A 22,205-nucleotide genomic window follows, 5' to 3' on the forward strand; every position below is an offset into this window, starting at 1 on the left:
CCTCCTCCACATGAAGAGTTTGGGTTTTTCTTCACTTTATTAATTTTGGTTTTTAACCCAAACAGCAGCATCATTCGATAAGTATAAATTTAAAAACATGAATAAATAATAATTTATTCATTAGCTCCTTGTCAGAGCAGAGTCGGAGTGATGTCAATTTTTATTTATTTATTCATTTATTAATGTTTGTTTATACAGTATTTTGTTTTTGTCAATATCTTCAATAATGTTATTATAAAAAAAAATATTACTTTTATTTATAAAATAATGTTTACCATCTGTATTTTTATTAATGCTATTACCGGTACCCCAATGAAGCCCTCGTATACCGTTCCCTCGTAAAGAATATGTTCTCGGGACCACATCTACATATAAACAATGGTATAATGACCCCTTTTCGTGATTGTTGGATTAACGTGCTCTTCTTCAGGAACGCATCCTGAGCGCTAAGCGAGGTATTACTGTATCTTATTGAATGTGCAATACAAGCGTGTGATGGTCATACCTTTAATGGACAACATTTTCTTGGCCGCATCAGTACCGTCAAATGACATTCATCTTGTGCGAGACGTAGCAACTTGACTCAACAATAATCAATAATTCAAACGAATAATTCGATTAGAAGTGGATAGTATACTATAACCTGATGGAAATGATGCAAATGGCGCTCTGGATGTGTCCTTCAATTCCCAGCCTGCTTTTGACAATCTACGTGAAGATGAGGTGAAAGGTCATCTAGTGATGTAACGCACAAACATTTTTATTTATTGGCATATGTTAACGATTTCCATATCTTAATGGAATATTTGGTATTGTTGGAAAAACTGATGAGCTTTGCAATGACATGTCAATCACTTCTGCAGCTTAATAAATAAATATTTTATTTGCTGAAAGGTAAAACCTGACCACTTGTGTGTGGGCCATAAAAAAATTTTTTATGGCTTTGATAATTAAGACCTCAAAACTGGTCGGTGCAGAGACCTAGATGTCTTACTGTAGGAAATTGCATCAAAATCAAATAACTTATGGTTTAATGGGTGATTGACTTAATATTGAATGACTTGTTTCCAGTAAGATGGTTTCCGTCGCAGGATATCTCGATTGGTAATATCGCTATGCACGCTGCTGTTGTTCAAAGCATGGCTCTTTGAGGCTTTCAGGAGTATTACACTGCAACTGCATGGTCGATCGATGTGAAAGGGTTTGCTACCCAAAATTTTAAACAGGAGCGAGTATGGTGAGGGGTTGGAAGGTGTCGGAGGAGGAGTAGGACTAGGGAAATAAGATAAGATGAGGAGAGGAATACACAGCAAATGATTGATCATAGCTCGTTTGAGGAGATAGCGTCATCACAATGACATGATAATGGAGAAGGGGAGATGCAGAAGATGAAAGTAAATGAGAGGATGAAAAAAATATCTATCAGCAATGAGGGGTAAGAATGAGGAAGTCATTATAGGGAGAAGGGCAAATGAGAAATGAAGATGTGTCAAACAGGAAGATAGTTGGAGAAGTCTGTATTTATGCCTCCGCTGACACTTTTCAAAAGTTTACAACCCAAATCCTTAATATAGCTACTTTTTATTTGGGTTCAAGCTCACAAACCTCTGGAATTCCAATGTGGGAGTTATTGTTTTGCCAATCTAGTGTTTTCGGGAATGAGTTGGTGGTGAAGTGAGTTTGGTGAAGAAGGTCGTTTGGTCATATTCCTGAGAATATGTTAACATTTGGGGTCAACTTTCCTTGGAGATGTTTTGGATTTTTAGTCTTGGATCCGTTTTTGTCAACCATTTGCTTCTGCTTTTTCATACTCGTGTGGGCCCCATCCTCTATGAAATTGTTGGAATTTTAATGATTGCTCGCGTGGTCGACCGTGTTTTGGCAATCAAACTGGACCTCTAAAATGGTTCGGTGATTTCATGCACCCACGGCGAATATCAGTCTTATTTTATCATCATATTTGTTTTTATTGTTTGCCTTTTTGTTTTTTGATTTACCACATGCCTGCCATTATTCTTTTGTTCATTTTTTTTGGCTTGTTTTTGTCTTGTTTTTTTTTATTATTATTATTTTTTCTTCATCCAGAACCTTCCCATCACACCTCCGCCCCTTTGCCCATTGGCCCTACTGCCATCTATAGCTCCTTGCCTGAAACCTCAAATTCCTTGGCTTCCAATGCAACCAACGACTTCACCGATTTCATTCAGGCACCTTTCGACAACCAGTCTTCTTGTAGCTTGTTCACAAATACAATTCCTCAATCCTCCTTACCACCTCTGAAAGAAGTTCCACCATTACAAACTACCTCTCTTCCCTCAACCTGCACGTCTCTGCCATCTGATCCTGCTACCCTCGACCCCACTTCCACATTCCTTCCCAATGTCCATGCACCCCGACTCGGTGTGGCAAACAAGTCTGTGAAGGCTCCAGCCATTACCCAACCAGGTAAAACCATGTTTCGAGCCATCTGGTGTACAGTAGTAGTTTGCAGTTTATCCCCACACTGAAGGAAGTGGGGTGGGGAATAATTGTCATACACGTCTCTTTCAAAGTTGAGTGTATGAGCAAACTGTTGCATATTTGATTTTATAATACTGGTCACATAGATCTAATTTTTTAATACTGGTTATTACAGGTGAATGGAGGTTATATTTTCGCCCTTTCCTGTTTGTCTGTTTGTTTCGCTGTGAACACGATATCAAAGTTATGGACAGATTCGGATGAAAATTGGTGGACAGCTTGGGTTTGTGACAACGATGAATTGATAAGATTTTGGTGAAGATCTCAATATGAAATCGGATACTATAATTTTTTAAGAGATTCTTCACTATTAAGAGACACGGCGAAAAACTTTACATTACACGATATCTCAAAACTTTATGGACGGATGCAGATGCAACTTGGTGGACATTTTGTGTGTGTGATGAGGACGAATTGATTCGATTTTGGTAAAGAAAAGGATCTGGGCCTGGATACGAGAATTTTTTGGGTGATTCTTCACCACTTAAAGATGGGACCAAAAACGATATATAACACAATACTTCAAAAAGTTGTGAACGAGTTATGACAAAACTGGATGGATCAGTTGGCCAGCTGACAAGAACAAGCTGATTAAAATGTGGTGAAGGTACAGTTGCAGATTTGGCCGATCAGTGGGATACAAAATGTAAACTGTCCAGCCTGGTGGAGGTATGCTCTCCACCGAGTGCCGTTCTACTTTTTGTAAAACAATTTTTGGTGAAAGGTTCTCTTGTCCAAAAAAAACTCCTTTCGTTAGTGATTTTGTATGCAAGTAAACTACACTCAGTCTATTTGTAAGAATGAATGAATGAATATGAATGATCGTTTTAAGGCCATTTTCCCCGCTAGAGCGGGGGTTATCCTTGCGGGCCCCATGACAATCATGGTTCCCTGTTTGAGGCAATGTTTTTATGGCCGGATGCCCTTCCTGACGCCAACCCTTAGTCGTCTCTTACAATGCGCAGGGATACGGTGTACCTATTCTAAACCGGGGTACACACCGCGATCATTCATCCCAGCAAGCTGGTACTCAAGTTGCCGACCTCGGAAGGATGACAGGCTGAGTCAACCCCCTTGGGGTTAATTCAGCGATCGACCGGGATTCCAACCCAGGACCCTAGGATCCCAAGCCGGCACCCTAACCGCTAAGCGAACACCAGGGTTTGTTTGCAAGAATAACTTGTAATCTCATCTTTATACTCGGAGGCAGTGGGAGCGAGGAGGTGAGGGTGTGTGCCACCACAGTCAGAGTTTGAAGTTTTATCACTTGGAACCTCCTAATCATTACTCGCCAGGAAACGGCTATCTCAGTATTCTGGAGTATTTTGTGTCACTGACAGTAAATAAAGTGTTTTTAACCACGTTTGGTAAAAATAAATAATTTGATGTCATCTCCAACTTGCCATGTGTCATGTCGAAATCTGCCCCTTCAGGGACGAATTTATCGAAATAGACAAAATAAGTCCTGATGTAGATGTTTATCCTCGTCGCCATGTAATGAATCTGGGGTGTGTTCAGTTACCAAGGTTCTTGTGGAGCGCTCGCCGATTGGCTGAAGCACTCCATTCAAAACCGTTAAGGAATGGCTGGCTTGGCAAGCGCTAGCAAGCTGCTTGGTAACCGAACACACCCCTGGACATATCGACAGTATAGAGTGGACTGTACAAAACGCCAACAAAAGGACAGTTTTTAAAAATTAAAGACTAAATATTAATAATTATTTTATTTTTAATTAAAACGTGCCTTGTCCAATTTTCAACGTGTTGATTTCGTTTTTAAAATGTACATACTCTCAAAGGTGATGTTGAGTGTATGAAAGTGTACGTTCACATTTTGTATAATTTTGAAAGTGTATGTGTACATTTTCCTTTTTGTCCTGTTATGTCTTTTTGTACATTTTTGTGCAAACCCACTCTTCTTGTACGTGTACATTTTAAAGTGTACATGTGCCTAACATCTTCTAACTGTATATGTACATAACTTCTTTGAAGTGCACGTGCACATAACTTGTAAAATAAGTAAATATTATCTCGCAGGAATTTCTGCGGCCTCTCGACTAAATAATTCCGAACGCAACCATTTCACTTCCACGCCGATTTTCGTTTTACTTCACATAATATGCATGCACATGTGAAATACAGTTTGAAAAATCGGTGAAAACCCAATTTTTTTTTTTTTCAGCACTACGTCCTTTCCTCTGCATTATGAGAACGTACCTTCTTTTGGCGGTGTGCAGTAGACTGCTGCTGCGATTGCGCCGAACAAAACTTGCATGACCTCGTTTCCTCTGCATGAGTTACAATCAAAATGTACCTTTGTTTCCTCGAAACGGTACTTTTATTTAATGGCAGAAGACACGTTGTTAAGTCTTCAAATGTACACCAGAGGCCGATGAAGCCAAAGAGATACGGGGTGCGAAAACAATGGCGGTGTTTTCTGCCCCGCTGGAGGGAAAGGCGGCACCTGGCTAATGAACAGTGCTTGTGATGCTGTGGGAAAGGGTGGCGGCCTGGCTTGTATATTGGGTGGTGATATATATATATATATATATATATATATATATATATACACAGACTTGGCATTTAATATGGAATTTTTTTTTAAATATATATATAGACTTGTATTTTATATATATAGACATTTAATATGGACGCTACGTCCGCGTCTTATTTAATCTAACGATTATTTATTCAATACAAATGAGACGCCCTGCTCGTACTTTGGAGTTTCTACTATTTCTTACAGTTATATATATATATAGACTTGGCATTTAATATGGAATTTTTTTTTTTTTCTTGACTTGGGTTTACTTTGTTAACTCAGTGTATCAATCTGGTGAGTTTCTTTAACCCTTCGGTGATGTCTTTGTTGAAAGAACCATGTCACTGATTGTCTGTCGCAGCAAGAAGTCAACAACCGGATTATATCACAGGTGGCGTGGCAATATGTACGGACAGGTGCATTTGACGATTGGCTTCACAGTTGGGTATACAAGGGTTGTTGCGTTCTGCATTAGTGGAAAACAACTGCTGCACGTCTCCAAAAGTTATTGCCGCTTCCTCTGGAGATGGTCCGTCAACTCGACAATGCTGTTTGTCATGGAGTGGTGGCTTTACGAAATTACAGCATGAAAGAGCGTGCTATTGCTCGGCAGTATGGCATCACTCAAGGTCAGGTGTCAAAGATCCTGAAACGAAATGCTCAGAGCGGTGTCCCTACTCCAATACCGAGGCCAGGAGTGGCAGCAACTGACAAATGTGCCTGTATCCAAAAGGCGAGTCAACCAACGACTGGTTCAAGCAGGCTATCGTGCCAGGCGTCCCCTGAGAAAGCCATGCCTGACCAGACAACACTGCCAGCGCCGATTGCAGTGGGCCAGAGAGCACCGTCAATGGCAGCCAGGACACTGGAATCATGTGATCTTCAGTGACGAGTCTAGATTTATGGTCTATCGTCAAGATGGCCACGTCCGAGTGCGCAGACAAGTGCAGGAAGCCTACAACAAAGATTGTATAGTGCCAAGAGTCCAAGCTGGAGGTGGAGGGGTGACCGTTTGGGCTGCTTTTCATGCAGGGGGCAAAGCTGACCTGGTTGTTCTGAATGGAAACCTGAACCAGTTCAAGTACAGGGCCATTCTGGAAAAAACATTGCTTCCATTTGCTCGTGCAGCCTTTCGAGGAAACTTTGTCTTCCAAGATGACAATGCATGGCCTCATCGTGCTCGCATGATCCAATACTGTCTTGCTGACCGTGGTGTAGAGCATATGGAGTGGCCTGCCACGTCCCCGGATATGAATCCGACAGAGAACTTGTGGGCAGAATTAACGCGTCAAATCGACCACTTGGAGCAGCAGCCGACCTCTGTGCGTGAATTGCAGCAGGCTATTGTCACTGCATGGCAATAGATTCCTGTCCAAACCTTGGCAAATCTCGTGAACAGCATGTCTCAACGTGTACGTGCTCTCCTGAATGCTCGTGGGGGTTACACGAAGTACTGAACTGTAATTTTCCTGTCGGTAATCCCAGTCGTAATTTAACTTTTGTTTTTGTTAAAAAAAAATTTGGCTAATGTGCAAAATAAAGAGATACTTCTGGAAAACGTACAGAAGTTTAACACAGTACTGTCCATGAATTGAGTTCGATATCGGTTTACATCACTTTCAAGGATCAATTTATTTGTTTCGAAATGTCAAATGTGGTTTTTGTTTCTTTTAAAGGTCACATTAACAAAATCTAGAATAATTTCAACATAATTCCAATGAACTTTTGGTTTGAAGACATCTTGAAAAGTAAGTTCACCCCACAAAAAAAAATTCCATATTAAATGCCAAGTCTGTATATATATATATATATATATATATATATATATATATATATATATATATATATATACATGTATATATACACAGTGCATTCAGAAAGTGTTCAGACCCCTTCACTTTTTTCACATTTTGTTATGTTGCAGCCTTACGCTGAAATCGTTTAAATTCATTTTTTCCCTCATCAATCTACACTCAATACCCCATAATGACAAAGAGAAAACAGGATTTTAGAAAGTTTAAAAAAAAATTATTAAAAAGAAAAAACTGAAATATCACATTTACATAAGTATTCAGACCCTTTGCTATGACACTTGAAATTGAGCTCAGGTGCCTCCCATTTCTACTGATCATTTTTGAGATGTTTCTACAACTTGATTGGAGTCCACCTGTGGTAAATTCAATTGATTGGACATGATTTGGAAAGGCACACACCTGTCTATATAAGGTCTCACAGCTGACCATGCATATCATAGCAAAAACCAAGCCATGAGATCGAAGGAACTGCCTGCAGAGCTCAGATACAGGATTGTGTCGAGGCACAGATCTGGGGAAGCCTACAAAAAAATTTCTGCTGCATTGAAGGTTCCCAAGAGCACAGTGGCCTCCATAATTCTTAAATGGAAGAAGTTTGGAATAACCAGGACTCTTCCTAGAGCTGGTCGCCCGGCCAAACTGAGCAATCGGGGGAGAGGGGCCTTGGTAAGAGAGGTGACCAAGAACCCGATGGTCACTCTGGCTGAGCTCCAGAGATCCTGTGTGGAGATGGGAGAAACTTCCAGAAGGGCAACCATCACTGCAACACCCCACCGATCTGGGCTTTATGGCTGAGTGGCCAGACGGAAGCCTCTCCTCAGTGAAAGACACATGAAAGCCCGCTTGGAGTTTGCAAAAAAGCACCTAAAGGACTCTCAGACTGTGAGAAACAAGATTCTGTGGACTTTCATGTGTTGTAGATTATTTAGTTAAGGTAGATTGATGAGGGAAAAAATGAATATAAACGATTTCAGCATCAGGCTGCAACATAACAAGATGTGAAAAAAGTGAAGGGTCTGAATACTTTCTGAACGCACTGTATCGTAGACATACATATGTATATATATTTATATGTATACTAGCTGAATGCACCCGGCGTTGCCTGGGTTCATTTTGAATGAATTGAATCTTCTGTACATAGGTCTGACGTGAGCCCAGTATCAGTTAGTGCTCAACGATGCCTTGTTCTTTCTTCTGTCGGGCCCAGCGAGAGAGAATTTCGAAAGCATGTGTTGCAATCAGTCAGATATTCCTATTAAGTGCATAAGTTGTACTTCAAGAGAATTTTGAAAGAAGAAGAAGATTTATTGCGAAATGGGCTCAGCCCGGCCGAGGCAGCCTCGACCGGCCTCACCACCTAGCCTCTAACCTTCCTGGGGCCCGTCCCGACATTTTTTGTTTCAGAGGTTTCTTCCTATCTTTCACCGTTCAGGAGATTAGCGCGTGCAGACAAACAAACAAAAACTTTCTTTTACATATATATATATATATATATATATATATATATATATATATATATATATATATATATATATATATATATGTGTGTTCACGTGAAAAAGTAAGTACACCCCATGTAAAGTTTTGACTTTTTCAACATATTTCAACATACAGCTATTTGATCTTCATTTCAACAATATTGAGAGATAAAGGTGATATAATATAACAAATATCATGAAACATTTACATTTTGTAGTCCATTGTATAATTTAAATAAATATAAATGCAAATTTCGCATGTGGAAAAAGTAAGTACACCCTTGGCTCTAATAGATGGTATTGCCCCCTTTGGCAGAAACAACGTCAAGTAGGCGTTTCTTATAACTGTCTACCAGTCTCTGACATCGACTGGGAGAAATTTTTGCCCACTCCTCCATGCTGAATTATTTCAGCTGTGCGATGTTTGAGGGGTTTCTTGCATGCACAGCTCGTTTCAAATCCCCCCACAACATCTCGATGGCATTTAGATCCAGGCTTTGACTTGGCCATTTCAGAACCCTCCATTTCTTTCTTTTCAGCCATTCCTTGGTGGATTTACTGGTATGTTTAGGGTCATTGTCATGTTGCAAGGTCCACTTCGGTTGAGCTTCAACTTTCCGACAGATGGCCTCACATTATCCTCAAGCACCCTCTGGTACAATGAAGAATTCATTGTGGATTCTATGATGGTGAGCTGCCCAGGCCCTGATGCAGCAGAGCTGCCCCAAACCATAATATTTCCACCACCATGCTTTACAATTGGCATCAGGTTCTTGTGATCAAATGCTGTCTTTGGTTTTTGCCAAACACGTCTTCTGGTACTGTGGCCAAATAGCTCTACCTTTGACTCATCTGTCCAGAGCACATTGTTCCAGAAGTGCTGATCTTTGCCTAGGTGTTCATTGGCAAACTTTCGTCTTGCCCTGATGTTCTTTCTGGACAGCAAAGGTTTCCTCTTGGCACACGTCCCATGTAGATCAAATTTGTGCCGCCTCTTTGTAATGGTAGACTCGTGCACTTTGACATCAACAGTGGCAAGAGCCTCCCTGTAGGTCCCGTGATGACATTCTGGGGTTCTTAGAGACTTCTTTCAGCATCTTGCGGTCTGCTCTCGGGCTGAACTTGCTGGGTAGGCCTGGCCTGAACAAGTTGGCAGTTGTTTGGAATCTTCTCCACTTGTAGATGATCTTTCGGACAGTCGAATGATTGATTTCAAATTGTTTGGAGATCTTTTTAAATCCCTGCCCAGGCTCGTAGGCATCTCTAACCTTCTTTCTGAAGGCCTCAGAGATCTCTTTTGATCTCGGCATAGTGATGCCACGCACTTCAACAACAAAGAGCAAACCAAACTAAATGTCTGAGGTTTAAATGAGACAGGTTCCTCCAAGATCCTCTCTGACGATGTTCTAATCATTTGCACCTGAGCTGGTGCACCTGATTCTAATTTTAGGTATTTGAAGTTGTGATAAATGTCGGGGTGTACTTCCTTTTTTCCACATGCGAAATTTGCATTTATGTTTATTTAAATTATACAATGGACTACAAAATGTAAATGTTTCATGATATTTGTTGTCTTATATCACCTTTATCTATCAATATTGTTGAAATGAAGATCAAATAGCTGTATGTTGAAATATGTTGAAAAAGTCAAAACTTTACATGGGGTGTACTTACTTTTTCACATGACTGTATATATATATTGCGGTCTGCTCTCGGGTTCTGAGATATATATACATATATATATATATATATATACACACACACATACACATACATACAGTCGTGGCCAAAAGTAATTGGCACCCTTGCACTTTTTTCAAATAACTCACAATTTTCTTGAAAGATAAGTTGAAACTGATAAAAGTATTTAGTCTCCACAATTCTTTATTTCACTGTTAATATTACAGAACCTTTGTTTTTGATTCAGAACTTAATATATCCTTTTACATCAGAAAATGAAAAGAAATGGCATTGATAAAATTCGACTTAATATTTGGTAGCACAGACTTTGCACAAAATAACTACAGTCAGGCACTTCCTCTAGCCATGAATGAGTTTCCTTCACCTCTGTACTGGCACTCTGGTCCACTCTTCTTGTGCAAACTGCTCCAGTTCTCCCAGATTTGAAGGGTGCCTTCTCCCAACTGCTGTTTTCAGATCTCCCTGCAGGTGTTCAATGGGATTTAGATCTGGACTCATTGCTGGCCTCTTCAGCACAGTCCAGCGTTTTGCCTTGAACCATTCCTGGGTGCTTTTTGAAGTGTGTTTGGGGTCATTGTTCTGCTGCAAGACCCATGACCTTCGACGTAGACCCAGCTTTCTGACACTGGGTTGAACATTGCGCTCCAAAATGCCTTGGCAATCTGATTTCATCAAAATGCCTAGGTAATCCCCACTCCTTTGCTCCAATAACAGCCTCCACTCTTCTGGGAAGGCCTTCCACTAGATGTTGTAACATTGCTGTGGGGATTTGCTTCCATTCAGCCATGAGCATTAGTGAGGCCGGGCACTGATGTTGGGCGATTAGGCCTGGCTCGCAGTCTGCCTTCCAATTCATCCCAAAGGTTTTTGATGGGGTCGATGTCAGTGCTCTGTGCAAGCCAGTCAAGTTCATCCACACCAATCTCGACACACCTTTTCTGCATGGACCTTGCTTTGTGCACGGTGCCATTGTCATGCTGAAACAGGAAAGGGCCTTCCCCAAACTGTTTCCACTAAGTTGGAAGCACACAATCATCTAGAATGTCATTGTATGCTGTAGCGTTAAGATTTCCCTTCACTGGAACTAAGGGGCCTAGCCCGAACCATGAAAAACAGCCCCAGACCATTATTCCTCCTCCACCAAACTTTACAGTTGGCACTATGCATTCGGGCAGGAAGCGTTCTCCTGGCATCCGCCAAACCCAGATTTGTCCGTCGGACTGCCAGATGGTGAAGCGCGATTCATCACTCCAAAGAACGCGTTTCTACTGCTCCAGAGTCCAATGGCGGTGAGCTTTACACCACTCCAGGCAACGCTTGGCATTACGCATGGTGATCTTAGGCTTGTGTGCGGCTGCTCTGCCATGGAAACCCATTTAATGAAGCTACCGATGAACAGTTGTGCTGACGTTGCTTCAAGAGGCATTTTGGAACTCGGTAGTGAGTGTTGCAACCTCGGACAGACGATTTTGACACACTATGCGCTTCAGCACTCGGCAGTCCCGTTCTGTGAGCTTGTGTGGCCTACTACTTTGTGGCTGAGTTGTTGCTCCTAGATGTTTCCAGTTCACAATAACAGCACTTTCAGTTGACTAGGGCAGCTCTAGCAGGGCAGAAATTTGACGAACTGAGTTGTTGGAAAGGTGGTATCCCATGACGGTGCCACGTTGAAAGTCACTGAGCTCTTCAGTACGGCCCATTCTACTGCCAATGTTTGTCTTGGGAGATTGCATGGCTGTGTGCTTGATTATATGTACCTGTTAGCAATGGGTGTGGCTGAAACGGCTGAATTCACTAATTCGAAGGGGTGTCCACATACTTTTGATCATGTCGTGTATATAACATGCGCCGGATTGCAACACTATAAACCTTTTTGATGTTCATGAAATAATTTAAACTGATGGATTAATTTAAACTTTTCATCACTGGGAATGGGTTGTCACTTTTCTTTTGACATCACTTTTGCTGCTCTGTAAACTCTAATTTTGCTACTCTGTAATTCACATCACTTTTGCTATTCTGTAATATATTGTCGCCGCATAATTATTTTTTTTCAAATTACTAATTTGTATTTCTGAGATAATGGTTAAGTGCAGTTCTGAAGTAAGTTAAAGTACGAGTCTAAAATATTACCCATTGTTGTCCCCTTCCTAATCTCGACCTGCTTCATATCTGAAGCTGCTCAGCCAACATCTGCCTCGTCCTCTTCTCGGGATGCTGCAAAAACAACACCTCCAGCTTGGCTGTTCAATGATAGCATGGTGCCTGGTAGGGTGTGTGTCTGTGTCCATGTCTGTGTGTCCATGCCTGTGCCTGTGTCTGTGTGTCCGTGTCCTCATAGTCTTGCTCACATTGTCACTTTCCCTTCCCCCATATTCCGTACTTGCTTTTGTCTGTACTCCTTTCACTTGAAACTAGGTGTTTACAGGCATGTACTCGAGTTGACTACGTCACCCAAAGGCATAGATACGACTCGACTGTACCCATTACTGCTTTCCTCTGGTCTTCCACGAGAAACCTTGGGTGTTATCTGGAGCATTGCAAACAGAGCCGTGCCGGGACAGCTCGCACGCAATGAGCTTTTTGCCATCCTTGCACTGGTTGCTGTAGCTCAGGTATTTGTGTGGCAAACACGTATCCAAGACGCACTTTCATGCTCGCTTCCTCACTTTATTTGTTTGCCCTGTCTCTCTGCTCGCTCATGCCAGCCTCATTTTATAAATCTCGATACTCTATAATTCGATGCAAAATGTCCATAAGAGCTTTTGTCACATCAGCAATGATAATCGCTTTCCCTGTTTTACTTTCAGAGTGGACTTCCTGTTGCGAGTCTTGAGTGCTTGGCTCAGTACCCGACTCCACCGGTGCCAACGCTCAACTTTCCAGCGGCAAATCAGAGCCTCTCAACTTCTAGCCCTGCTCACGTTGTACCCATTAGCACCGTCGTGGCTCCACCCACCATTTCTTACAGTCCCTCAGAACCAAGCACAAGTCTCTCAGCACCATTTATTATTACACAAGCCAAGGTAGGGAACTGTACCAGTAGTGAATGTGTTTTTCTGTAACGAAATGAGTTTGAAGTCACCAGAAATCATTTTTGAGATGTGTGCATTTAGCAGATCTCAGAAAACATGTTTTGAAGTGATGTCAAATATATGATGATAGTACGTGTGGTTCTCGGATTAATGTGGAAGACATTGGGGTTCTCAGAAAATATCAAAATGCCAAATTTATCTATGAAAATGATTTAATTTATTATTGTTTTTAAAATTCAATTCTAATTTTAAAATTTATTTTTATTTATTTATTTTTATTTTTAACTCAACTGGACCATCCATACACCATCCAGTTGAGTTCATCACATACTGAACCCTCCGGCGTCCGTCGTCTCGTCGTCGTCGTCGTCTGTTGTCCGTTAACTTTTCAACGTTAACACTCCAGCGTCCACAAATATCAACCGATTCTGATCAAACTTGACATGCAGCATCCTTACCCCAAGGACCAGGTTGGTATTACATTTCAGCCCGATACGTAAAAAAATGGCGGACTTAGGCCACCATTTTGTTTTTGGTCATGAAAACGACGTTGACACTCTCGCGTCCACAAATATTAACAGATTTTGATCAAACTTAGAATGTTTAACCCTTACCACACAAGGTAGGTTGCTATTGCATTCCAACCCAATCCGTCACAAAATGGCCGCCATAGGCCGCCATATTGTTTTCAGCTCCGAAACGACGTTAAGACTTTAACGTCCACAAATATTTATGGATTTTGATCAAACTTGGTGTGTGAGACTCTTACCACACAAGGTAGGTTGCTATCTTAAGTCAAATCTAGTACAGACAACTGACCTACTTTAAAGTTGTCCAGTCAGTTCAGTTGAGTTCTGCTTCCCTGGAAGCTCTAGTTATTTAATTCTCATTTATTTAATTCGGTTCTATTTGCACAATATTCTGCATGTGCACCTTAGTCATGAGTATTTATAATGAAGAAAGTCTCCAGAATGTTTGGCATACTTATGATGGGAGTTCAAATATTTATTGAAAGTTCAGTATTTTGTTGCCCCCTACCGACATGGTTTGTTGCACATAAGCTGAGACGTATGCTTGTAATGTGTCATTTTTTTCGTAGTATGACGTTGTTTCAGAGTCTAAATATGATGGCATTCGGTGGAGCCCATACCTCCACTAGGCTGAACAGTTTACATTTTGCATCCCACTGATAGGCCGGATCTGCATCCGGACCTGAACCAAGATCCTATAGGCTCGTTCTTGTCACCTGACCAACTCATCCACCAAGTTTCGTCTGGATCTGTCCAACCTTTTAAATATCATGCTATATATAGTTTTTTGGCCCCATCTCTCAATGGTGAAGAATCACTTTAAAATATCCTAGAATCCGGATCCGGATCTTCACCAAAATCAAATAAATTCGTCCTTGTCACACACCTTGTGCACCAAATTTCATCTAAATCTGTTCACAACTTTTTGGGATATCATGCTCACAGACATACAAGCAAGCAAACAGTGGTAAAAACATAACATCCGTCACTGAATAATGAAGAAGTTTGCAATGGCACATTTATGAATCTTTTTAAAACGCAGCATCAAGCGGTTGGTGGAACAACTCGGTGGATCATATTTTTATGCAAAGAAGGTGCTAGCTTCAAAGAAATTCTGGCTTCAGGATGCATGTGACTGCCCCACAAGGTGTTGCCCAAGTTGGCTGTAATCGTGGAGGATGGTTGTTCACAAATCTATAATCGAAGGGGAATATGACACCAGCCTTGTGTATGCACCATTGCACCAGGTCATCATCACGGGAGATACCTATCATGTTGAGACACTTAGATTCTTCAGAATCCAGGAGAGATTGATAGAAGGTGGGGAAGCCAGCCAATAAGGAATAGCAAAACTCCATTGAACTGTGAATAAAGGCCTTGTCAAATGTGAGTAGTTCTGTTTTTCAAGGAATTATTGGAATGACAAAGGATGCCCAAGCTATGGTTGGAATGGGAGGCCAGCTTTCCAGCAATATTGGAATTGGAATTTATATCGGTGAATCACTTATATCGGTCGACAAACCGGATCATTTCCGAAGCCACTTATCGGACACGCTTTTCGGGCTGATCAGATGGCCCAGAAGTAGGCACACTCAATCTGAAGTTGTCTAGCCTGGGTTTGAATCCCGACACAGCTATAAACTGGCATCCTTTCTGCCGGCATTCATTGGTGGACGTGTTAACGATGCCATGGTGTCCTTTGCAAAAAGTAGGCGAGCTATCGCCAGCACTTTGAGCAAATTGCAATTTCCTGCCATAACCAGCAGAGGGCATTGCATCAGCGGCACAGCCACACTTGCAGCCAACGATGGTGCCCCACAGCCTTGTGCTGCATACGGATGAAGAAGAATAGAGCTTTATACCAGTTAAAACTGCACAGACAGAAAGCAGAAAAGATTAGCTGTCCAAAACGGCAACAACGTGAAAATGGCCAGATTCTGATGAATTAGTACTGAAAAGACATTCGGTGTAAATTTGCACTCGTTTCGTTATGACATGTCCCTTGTATCGAGCATATTGTTTGTTTCCATGAAATTGAGATGGGAGTATTTTTAATGAAGAGAATTGTAGTTTTGACGACTGTCGGTTTGCATCGTGTGCTGTTGTGAAGTAAACGTCATTTTGTGTCATGCTGAGGTTCAACATTGCCAATACCATGCTCATGTCCTACCATTTGCAGGTATCACCAGACTCAGATGAGTTTCAGGATTTTCAGGGGGCTGCGGTCACATCATCAGACAGCTTTGGGGACTTTCAAGCTGCCGGCGGGTCCTGCTCATCTCTTCCAGACACCCCGTAGGTTTCTTCTTTCCTTGTTTCTCAGTTTTAACTATATTATCGTAATCACTAATTTGGTACACGGTGTAAAACAAATGGACACCACGAGGAATTTCAGGAAAGAAGTCGGACATTGAAAGAGGTGGATTTGGGGTTTATTAACAGCGGTAGAAAAGATCAAGGTTTTGGATGGGGGAAGATGAGAGATGGTGGTGAAAAGCTGGTTTAAAGACCTGGAGGAGAAGTAGGATTGAAGAGAGTGTGGGAGTTTGTTCTAGAGGCGGAGGAAAAGAAGAATTAAAGAGTGAAGGTGAGCAGAGAGTCTTGATTTAGGCAGTTTCAGCAGAAGAGTGTTGCTGGCAGATCGTGTGTGTCCTGAAGGAATATTTGGGGGACAGAGCACAGACAGAGCATGGGGAGCAAGGCCAGAGAGGAGTCGGTAGAAGACAGAAAGACCACCAAACCTGCCTGTGGTGAGCGAGTGAAAGGCCCCTCAGAATCAGCTTCTTCGTGGAAGATACCAATGATTTTGAAAGTTTTGGTTTCTACAGCGTAAAGCCGAGCTAGGTGTGAGGCAGGAGCACCAGCCCAGAGGGGAGAGCAGTATTCCATCAAGCTGCGGATGAAAGCTTTGTATGTGGTGAGGAGCTCAGAAGTGCCCAGAAAGGACTTCGCACGGCGGAGGATGTCCAGTCAGTGACTGTCTATGGAAGCCAGCTTGGAAATGTGGGTTTCCCAGGAAAGATCATGGCAGATAGTGAGACCCAAAAGCTTGAGTGACAGAACTTCTTCAAGAGGATTGTTGAGAAATTGTATGGGAGGGGTTTCTAGACTATCTTTTCGGAGAGACATCGTGAGAGTGTGAGATTTGTCAGGATTGAAAGACATGTTCCACTTGTTTGACCAGTTTGTGATATTGTCCAGGTCTGCAGAGAGTGAAGAGGCTGCAGACTGCCGATCTTTGGGTTGAGATATGGAGCTGCAGAGGGTGGAGTCATCAGCAAAAAGATAGAGAGGATTTTCCAGAGAGTCGGAGAGATCATTGATAAATACCAAAAAATGCACAGGACCCAGAACACTGCATTGGGGAACTCCAGCCTGAACAGGAAGAGGAGATGAGAGAATTCCATTCAGGGCCACACGTTGCCTTCGACCAGAGAGGAGGTCCACAAGCCATGTTGTCCAACACCTCCTGACTCTTCTCCAAGAGAAATGGGTGATATGGAGACAACTCTGCGTCAATGTTGGGAACTGAAGCTGTTGGCTCTTACTGAACAGAATCAGAAACTTGGCAAGCTTCCCCTCTACTTCGAGCAATACATTTATAAAATCAATAAGTTGTACATAGGTACTGTCAAGTCACAGCCCTGATTGATATAGCACTGGTCCTTTCAATTCACCCAGCAGAGGCCGAGAGGTTTCGGTCTAATAACACGAGCCAACACCAAATGGAGGAACCCCATTAATCGACTGTGGGCATATGTCGGGAAGAATGCATCCTGTTTTGCAGGGCGAAGATGCACCTTGTACATCTGATTTTCAAAGTTAATTTCCTCCCCAATGTATTTCATTGCAGGGTCATAGGGGCCTCAGACAAGTGCAAGATATTACATTTACCTCTTGGGCTGTTAATGTGTCATCAAGATATCATATTTCATGTTGACAAGAGTTGTGCTGAATATTTAGATTGGAACCACAGATTGAACCATACTGTTCCTATTTTTGTGTACATAGTCGAGGCTCATGGAAGAGCTAGAACCCAGAATGGATCAGGATGCAACATAACAAAAGGAGCAGCATTTAAAGCGAAGGGGGAAACACCAACAACAGGGCCAAGGGACGAAATAAAGGAAGCGGATGAATAAGGGAAGAGGGGCAAAGGAAGATGAACAGGGTGGACAAGATCTGTCTTGAAAACCTGGAGGGAAGAATGAGATTGCAGAGAATGTGGAAGTTTGTTGTATGGGTGGGTAAAATGAGGAACAAACGAGTCGAGGTGAGCAGTTAATCTGGATTTTGGGAGTATCACCAGAAAGAGGTTGTGCATGGACCGTTTCCACCCTGTAGAAACCTGGAGGGTGGGGTGATGGGGAGAGACAAAGCACAGAAATAGCAGAGGGTGCAAGACCATAAAGGAGGCAGTAAAAGATGGAGAGACCACCATCCAGTCTGCGATGGGAAAGTGATAGGCCCATGGACTCAGCTTCATCTTGGGAAATTCCAATTATCCTGAAGGCCTTGGTTTCCACAACATCAAGCTTGACAAAGTGTGAGGCAGGGGCACTAGCCCAAGGGACTTTGCACGACGGAGGATGTCCATTTGGCGGCTGGCTTTGGGGGCCAACTTTGAAATGTAAAAGGCTTTCCTCCGTAGATCGATGGCGCACTGCTCTTCTCTCTGGGCTGGCCTCACTCCTTTGTTCAGAGAAGTTGTTATTTTCACCTTGAAGTCGAGATCTGAAGTTAAGCTTCATTAGGCTTTTGAAAGTGTGCCAAAAGCTGTATCAGTCGGCTCGATAAATTGTCTTGACTTTTTTTTGGGGGGGATTACCGATGTAGTTCTCTCCTGTCATATCACCAACGTAGATTGACATTTCTACGAGGACATTTGTGGAACATGCCACAGCAGCGGATTCGAAATAAAAAGATTTTGGGGGAAGTTGAACTTGTGCAAATTGAACAACATCAGGCAGCACAATAGTTCAGTTGGTAGGTCGGTTCTAAGTTTTCTGGTCCTGAATCCGAGTCCCACTGAGGTCAGAGTTGGGAATCTAAAGCCTCCATTTTGTTGTGGTTCTTGCGCAGGTGCTGCATTGTAAATAACACTCCTCTTTGGGGGGGAGGATTGTTTTCTGCAGTGATATTAATGAAAAATAAAAATGTATCCTCTGTCAACAATATTTCGAATGGAAGGGATCTGGGAGGGTTTAATTGTGTTCTCATAAACCCCTCCAATTATATTTAACTGTTTATGGATATGAAGTGTAATGAGCCTGACATGTGCAAAATGTATGCTCAAGTTGGCCGATTGATATTGATATTTAAGCAGACTCGGTGGCGTCATGGTTGGAGAATTCACTCCGAGTCTGGTAGGTCGGCATTTTGAACCCCGGCCGAGTCATAACAAACGTTAAAAATGGTACACGCTGCTTCCTTAATTGATGCTCATAGGATAGAGCATGGGAAAAAAAAACCATGGGTTGGCAACCATTGCACAGGCTCGATGGGCCTACTGGCCTCATGCGTTGAAGCTCCTTGTCAGGAAACTCGTATATTCTAGGTGAGCCAAATGGGTCATGCAAAGTTAGATGCGGCAGCGTGTCAGGGTAATTGGATATGGTCTGCCGCTTGCTAATTCTCGATTATGATGGCTGCGTTATTTTATTTTTTTATCATTGTACAATATATTTATTGTGCCTCAGCTTGTCTTGGAGCTCGCCCGTGACTCCGGTTTGCTCAGCAACCTGTGGCCCTGCTGCCACGCTCCCTGTCTCGATGGTATCTACTTCCACTGAGGACAAGTATGCAGTGTTTAGACATATCGAAGATGACGACGTAAGGACAGACAGGGAAAGCATTGTGCCAGGTACGCCAATTTACTCGTTTGCACTTCTTTTCTTATTATTCCTTCATTAACATTTGCTCACAGAATTCTCGTTCATTAACGTTCATTACTCTTGTTGCTGAATTAAATAAGCCATCCAACACATGTCTAGTGGGTATAAAAAAGTAGGGGGCAATACCCCCGGCACTCACCTGGTAGAATAAACAGTATACTGCATTGACTAAAGGTATTTCAAACTCGATATCAATGGTTGCTAGAAGACAGCACAGCATGTAGAATCATAATAACACATAATCATAAGACTTTAAACAAACAAAAAAATACCTATCTGGGGGTTGGGGGGTTGGGGGGGGGGGGGGGGTACATTAAAGTTCATTAAAAACTTTTAATGCCATGAACAAACTTTACATACCAAATATAATTTGTGCCAAGTTTGGTCACAGTACCATCAGCCGGACGGATGACGTGCCATCGCACAAGCTCCCCGTAACTTCATTCCAGGTGACCTAAAAACTGGATAAAATGCACAAAGCAGTGAACCACCTTTAGAGGCCATTTCCCCCCGCAGAGCAGGGGTTGGCCTTTTTCGGCCAAATTCACAAAGCAGTGCGGTGTGTTAAAACACATCGATTCAAGACGATCGCTTGCATGCACGCGTGCGTATGTGTTGCACGCTTGTTCTTTTCGGCTTCAGCCCTGCCAGAATAGTGGTGCCATCATTACCTATTACTGTGAGGTGTCTTACCAGCACCAACAAACTGCTACACTTGCACTTTTGAAATTTATAAATACAGGGGGATTCGAATTGCCAAAGCCCTTTTTCGGTCATAATCTGGGATGAACGATGTGTAATGTCGATTATCAAGAAGTTTTGATATGAAATGTCTAAATCCAAACATCCTGGCTCAAAATTGCATGGAACTCAGATTTGTTTGTGCCGATTGTCTACTAATGTTTTTGCAATTCTCATAATGTCCACTGTCCCCTCATGTCCTTTCCTGCTGTGATTTATTTACAAGCTCCTTCATCTGAAAAAAAAAAATTCAAGAGGAACCATGCCCTGCAAAAGCAGAAATGCTTGTGAATGTGGTGACAAACCACTATGGCCTGGAAAGGCGTATGTATTCGTAACGGCCAATTGGAGACGAAACTGCAGGCATTGTCTTTCCTCTTTTCAAACAGCCTGATCTCTGACCATCAGTTTTGATTCCTGCTCTTCTCTCAGCTCCTCTCTCAACATGTTGCTGCTCCTCTCTCAGCAATGGTTGGTGTCCTTCTCAGACAAGATGTAAAGACAATCTCCTTGGATATATTTCTGACAATCAACAAAGTCTGTTGTTCTCCTAAACTGACAAGCTCTCTGCCTGCAGACGGTGCCGCCTTCATTCCTGGCTTTCTGACATTTCTACTTATGCAGTCATCGTGTTGCTGTTAATGAAACGCTCTCTTTTCCATTCCCAGTGTGGTGTCCCATGGTAGTTTATTGGGCTCACTTATGTTCCTTATCTATGTAAATGACCTCTCCAATACTCTGGAAATGCGTCTCCTTTTTTTTGTAGATAACTGCGAATGACATCGCACAGTACCCCATCCTAGTATCAGGAAAACTACAGCTCTGCCCCGCCCTCAGTAGATTTGCAATTGATTCGATGCTGATTTGACAAATGGAATATGTCTGTCAATCCATGAAAATATTGTTGGAGGCTTGCCAGCCAGTTCACGAGGGGCTTCTCAGACCCGCTTCCCAACCTTTGACCCTGAAGCCAACAAGCGGAAGGTAACTCTGTGGTACGGCGTGTTTCTAGGCAACCACGGACACCGTCTGAGACGATTAATTAATGTAGGGTCCTCGCGACCAATTCCCGCGTTACCTTCCCGGCAAATCGATCTCCTCGGATAGGGAACCATGCTCTCAACGGCCGAGCGGAACAGTTGGGCAAAACTCCGATCCACTATTTACACACTAATGTCAAACCAATGGAGAAAGAGACGATCGGGCGGTTTGGAAAGCTTGTCTAACCTTTAGCAAAGCACAGGTATTTATAGGCAAAACAGTTATTGACAGAGCAAAAGCAGTGTCGCCAAGAAAGATCTTACCCTTTTTTTTTTTTTCTTCCTTTTTTTGTATACAAGATCGAGGCTCGTGTAAGAGCTAAACATTAATCATAAAAAGACAAACTTACACATAAAACATAAGATAAAGGGAGCGGGAGACAAGATGGGGAGAGAGAGAGGGAAGCACACAAGTACAACATTTGAGAGCAGGGACATCGGGAGATCTGTGGGAGGGAGAGGGCTTGGGGGAAGGAGGCATGGGAAGGGAGGGGGGGTGAGAGACTTATGAAACACATTGACACTGCAAGGACTTCCAGGAAAAAAGTCGTTATTTCAAAAAAAGTGGATCTGGGGTGAATTAATGGCAGTAGAAAAGATCAAGGTTTTGGATGGGGGAAGACAAGAGATGGTGGTGAACAGCTGGCTGTTTTAAAGACCTGAAGGGAGGAGTGGGATTGAAGAGAGTGAGGGAGTTTGTTCCAGAGGCGGGAGAAAAGAGGAATGAAATAGTGAAGGTGACTAGAGAGTCTTGATTTTGACAGTTTAACCATAAGAGGGTTGCAGGCAGCTCTTGTGCGACATGTAGGAATATTTAGGGGACAGAGCACAGACAGAGCTGGGGAAGCTAGGCCAGGGAGGAGTCGGTAGAAGACAGAAAGACCACCTACCTGCCTGCGGTAAGTGAGTGA

The 22,205-nt window shown here is 42.5% G+C and overlaps 1 protein-coding gene across 10 annotated transcripts in view; it reads left to right on the top strand.

The window, feature by feature from the left end:
- The window catches only part of SYNRG (synergin gamma), a 93,279-nt gene that overhangs the window by 33,084 nt on the left and 37,990 nt on the right, over positions 1–22,205 (top strand). For 8 of the 10 annotated variants that reach the window (XM_078768031.1, XM_068135635.2, XM_068135636.2 and 5 more), the window contains exons 7-12: positions 2,086–2,445; positions 12,233–12,322; positions 12,473–12,669; positions 12,865–13,080; positions 15,799–15,914; positions 19,319–19,482. In XM_078768031.1, the coding sequence (XP_078624157.1) occupies positions 2,086–2,445; positions 12,233–12,322; positions 12,473–12,669; positions 12,865–13,080; positions 15,799–15,914; positions 19,319–19,482 (1,143 nt within the window). The remainder of the gene's footprint in view (positions 1–2,085; positions 2,446–12,232; positions 12,323–12,472; positions 12,670–12,864; positions 13,081–15,798; positions 15,915–19,318; positions 19,483–22,205) is intronic. The other 2 variants (XM_068135640.2, XM_068135642.2) reach the window with 2 other exon arrangements.

Source organism: Myxine glutinosa, chromosome 14 (assembly GCF_964187855.1).
Source record: "Myxine glutinosa chromosome 14, kmMyxGlut1.1, whole genome shotgun sequence".
Lineage (NCBI taxonomy): Eukaryota > Metazoa > Chordata > Myxini > Myxiniformes > Myxinidae > Myxine > Myxine glutinosa.